General features: G+C 34.9%; 1 protein-coding gene across 1 annotated transcript in view; it reads left to right on the forward strand.

Moving 5' to 3' along the window:
• The first annotated feature begins 421 nt into the window (after positions 1-421).
• The window catches only part of LOC106468247 (Krueppel-like factor 1), a 12,866-nt gene continuing 8,338 nt past the window's right edge, over positions 422-4,949 (forward strand). The window contains exon 1 of the mRNA XM_013928668.2: positions 422-564. Within this exon, the coding sequence (XP_013784122.1) occupies positions 535-564 (30 nt within the window). The 5' untranslated portion in view covers positions 422-534. The remainder of the gene's footprint in view (positions 565-4,949) is intronic.

Raw genomic sequence — 4,949 nt, forward strand, 5'->3', positions numbered from 1 at the left:
TATTCTGTTTTTGATTATGGGATATTATAGTTTTAAGTGTCGTTAACCTGCAAAGTAATGTCCAAACAATATGTAGGTATTCAAGAAGTTGATCTGGGAAAATAAGTATCCCGTTCATTTGATAGATAGTACACCTAAACCTGCTGAAAGATACAGAACGCTTACAGACGATATCATGAAGCTTCTGCCGGGCAAAGACATCAGAAAGAAACCCGTAACTGAACGAGCAATCCCCGTCACAGTACCTTCAATACATCGGGAAACCCGTTGGCCTGCGGTTAACCAAGTCTCGCTCATTCATTCCTCCTTCTGCCATTGTTAATCTAGATCCGAACTTCATTCGCAATGTTTTCCCAGTTTGTCAACAGGGGGCAGGAGTTGTCTATTTAGGACTCAGAACAGCAGACAGGTGCGAGAACACTTCGTGCTTCAACCAGATACACAGGTGAGACGGAACGTAGCAGAATTTACAAGTCGGAGGAACCTCTTTCACTAGCCAGGCTGTCCTGGCCCCCTGTTCCACCGTTTCAACTAATGGCCTCTGCAATGGCAGATTTTCACGATGTAAGTAGAATTATAAGATAATTTGTTCTAATTATAATATTTAAAATAAAAGGATTATCACATCTATAATATAGATAGGTGTATTAATTATACTTGTTTTTTTTGTTTTTATGCTTTTCTTTTCCAGTTTACTGGAATGTTTGATAAATCTTGAATACGAAGTGGTTGGCTCAGGAAATCAATTACAGTAAATTTCTTTGAACCAATCACAGAAGGCCAATGATCTAATTTGTAACTTATATGCTACAAACGCGTGCATCTAAGAATTTATGAAGCTAAAAATGCTGGCAAAAAGAGAGTTTAGAATTAGATGGTTTTAGTTTATTTTTCAGGAGACTTTCAAGGTTTAAAGTTCATATTTTTTACCACTCTTAAAAAAAGTTGTGTGTCAATGCTATTATACATGAGCACATACCAAGAGTAGCGGAAATAATGCACCCTAGTGTTGCCTGATTGTGGACAGGGATAGCGGGTTGAACTTTTTTCGTTTTTTTTTTTTCTATATTGTGCTCGTGGGAAAATATTCTGGTCTGAAAAGCCGCCCCACGTTTCAAAGCAAGGTTCTTTAAGTGGTGCATTCTGATGTATGTGTGTGTGTGTGTGTGTGTGTGTATGGGTCCAGGTAGTTTACCTGCTTTTGCTTCGTATGTAGGCCAAAATAAAAATCCACAGTTTACTAGCACTAGTAAGAACATCGTCGCAGAAGTAGGACACTACGCTGTTTTAAACAAGGGATGACTGGAAACGTGGCCTAAGAGGGATGCAGTTTAATTTTCTATCCTAAATAACTATCAATATTTATGTTCCACATCTCACACCCCAATCCCCACTCTGAATCTCTCTTCCCGTAAGCTGTAAGACTAAAATTGTCCTGCCGTAGACAAGTCTTCCGATGCAATAAAGGGCAATGCACTTTTAAATTTCATTAATGCTGGATTGATAATTTCAGTGGGTATCTCTAAGATGTATACAATATGTTATGCGCAACACGAACTTCTTACGTCACAGAAGTATCGACTATACTCCTTAAGACAGTATCAGCCCATGTAATTGGTTGAATGTGTGAAAACGTGTTCAGCATTAGATATATTTAAGTTCATTTATAGATATTTACTTACACATATAGGCATTCAACTAAAATGTTCCGTAAAGCCGTTGGCGGCCTGTCATTTATATTGCTACACTTGAATGTAAAAGCAACAAATATAATGAAAATACTCCTCTTTTTTGTTTTGATACATGTAAGAGCATCACCTTTCTGCTATGATCTACATTGTTAAAGGCCTTTCTGCGTTCAATCGGATTTCAAGGTTTTGACAAGAACCAATAATGTTTAGGAAGTTTTCTGTGAAAGTACATTATTTTTTTAACTAGAAAGGAATAAACCGAAGAATTGTAAAACGGTATATTATATATATGTAATTATTCTATACTTATCTCTATTCTGATTGAAAAGTGTCTTAAATCATGATTAGTATGATAAAAACCCAAGGTAAATTTACAAAAAATAAATAAAACATATTGTTAAAAATAATTAATTTTTCAAGTGATTAGCTTGAAATAGTTGAAATCAAAATACGGAATTTATTTGGACTGCACGCGCACACACATACGCTTCATTATCAAGCTTACGTAGGTCAACTTTAGGAAGCCGTAGGGATGAACGTGTGTCCTTGCACTGGTCATGACTGAATATCCAATGATCCATCTTCCAAGTCAGAATGGACAACCGAAGTTAATGTTTAAGTATATAAGTTGTGATGCTATAAGGCTCTTTGACTACGAGTATAACAGCTGTATACATTTGAGTAGTTTAGAAACTAACAGAATTGCAGACTGTTTGTTTTTCTGAACTATATGGACATTGTTGATTAAGTAATGAATATAAATGAAGGTTAGAAGACTTCATTAAGATTTACCCTAACTTTTGCAACATTACGTCAACAAAACTTACTGCCCGTACAGAACTGTGCAGGGGGAAGTAAAGCGTTGTGCTGATGATCTTTATTAAATATAAAATATAATACAGAACATTTGCCATTAATTCTTTTATCATGTGGAAATAAAAGCTTACCGAAAAGACACTGATTTATAGATGTTAGTTTTGATGTCAGAGAAACTCCACTCCTGACACGTGCACGCTTATAGAACTATACAATTATCAACTATGCTTGATTTCAAGCATTCAATGCATGAGCTGAGGAGCCAGTAGAGCAATTCGGCCGACGTTTTGGGATAAGAGCTTTTATTACATTCGCGAATAGTTTGGAATTTTTCCGTTAGGACGACTGCTTCAGATATAGATTCAAGTTATTTTCCTCCATTCCTTCATGATTTGTGTTATTGTACAAGAAATTCATATTTAATATAGTAAACCGATAACATGGATTTGATATCACTTTGACATTCTTACAAAGTTCTGAAAAGTCCCTAACAAGAGTGCATACATAATATTAACTGAGTAAAATCGAAAACGTCACTTCAAACTGAGACGAAGTGCCAAAACGTAGGCAAATTAACCCGCAACCTGGTGATAGATCTCAAAAGGCATATTAACCCGCAACCTGGTGATAGACATCAAAAGGCAAATTAATGAAGTACCAACGCTTTATTAGAAGCTTTAACTTGATGTAAAATATATAATGACATCTTCGAAACATACAAAATTTCTGCCCTCTAGTGGCACAGCGGTAAGTCTGCGGGTTTTGGTACCCGTGGTGGGCACAGCACAGATAGCCCATGTGTAACTTTGTGCTCAACTACAAACAAATAAACAATACAAAGTTTCTTCTGACTTCCTGACTGAGGAATAGTTACTTATAAGAATACATCCATCCTCAGTATGTCTCTTCTATAATATCACATTTACTTGTTTAATCGAGTTTAATCCTTCCTATTAACTTAATATGCATCTCGTATATGAAGATGATTATGTGAAGTTTCAGTTGATCTGAATAGATCATGAGTGTTCTGATGAGAAGCCAGTTTACTTTTAAATCTAAGAATCCATATATTTCCAGGTCTGTTGCGTTTATAAATTAAGCTTAATTCGATCTTAAAAAAATTTAAGCAGTAATATGATGTAGCATGTTGCTGATGATTAAGCAATACACATTCCTATATATGCTTCGTTTAAAATAAATTTTAGAGTACTCAGTGGAGAGACAGGTTTACTTTCTTTTTTATTTATATTTCTATTTTTTTTCTTGTTTGTAATCCATTGTTAACAATCCACAAAAACACTATGTTTAAGCGTTTCACTAACCACATTATGCAACATTAAGTATCACTCTACTTCGAAATGGAGGCTATAAATATCGTGCTGCGTTTGCTTACGGGGTATAATATCTCTACCAGAGAGCATGAAATGTACTTGTTTGAAACGTTTCGTCCCCCTTTGAGCACAAGATGTTTTTGTTTTGTTTTTCATAATCGACATGAATGAAAAAACTGGGCTCTGTACCACTGATCTATAAATAATTGATAGATCAGTGTGTAGACTTACTTCTTGTTATTTAGGTTCATAGTCCAAATTCCATCTTCAACGTGGTTATATGTGCTTCAAGTTGTATAATATAAATATGTCTAGTCAACAGACGTTTTTTTCGCTCACTTTCGTTATAAAAATAGCAGCTGTATTTGGGACAATGTAAGAAATTCACGCTTATCAATTGAACCTTGAGGCTTGGAAATTTGTTTCTTAAAATGTGTCAGTGGTTAGCAAGTCCCAAAGTGCAATGCACAACGTAAATTGTTTTAGGAAACTTATCACAAACTGTTTGGTTTAGGGCTATAAATTACCCTTCGCAACCTGACATCACACTTCATTAGTCAAAATAACTAAATTAACTGAAAAAACCCAACCTACTCAAGTACTGAATTAACTTTGTGATGATAATGAAAAAATGTATATAAATATTGGTTGATATTTTCCTATAATAAATAAAACTATACAAAAGTATTACACGAATTTTGCTAGTAAGGAAAAAAATAGTTAAATACTGAATGATCTTTGCTAGTAATGAAAGATAAGAATTATGAAAATAACCTATGAAATTTCAGTATTTTACAGAACCTAGTTTTGGAACGTAACCATACGAAACATTAGGAAATTATTTCTTTATTAAGAGCGAAGGTGTGTATCCATATACAGTGAATCTGTCGTTTAGATTATCTGTGCTACAAGAAGTAAAACACACCAGTGTCATTCTTCCGCATTATTTCACATAGCAACGACTCGTGGTCTTATGATAAGCCAATTTATAGAAGATAATATGATTATGAATACGAAACTAATTCTAAATGAAGCTTACATAACTGTTATCCAGGCCCGGCATGGCCAGGTGGTTAAGGCGCTCGACTCGCGGGTTCGAATCCCCGTCACA

Source organism: Limulus polyphemus, unplaced genomic scaffold (genome assembly GCF_000517525.1).
Source record: "Limulus polyphemus unplaced genomic scaffold, Limulus_polyphemus-2.1.2 Scaffold86, whole genome shotgun sequence".
NCBI classification, from domain to species: domain Eukaryota; kingdom Metazoa; phylum Arthropoda; class Merostomata; order Xiphosura; family Limulidae; genus Limulus; species Limulus polyphemus.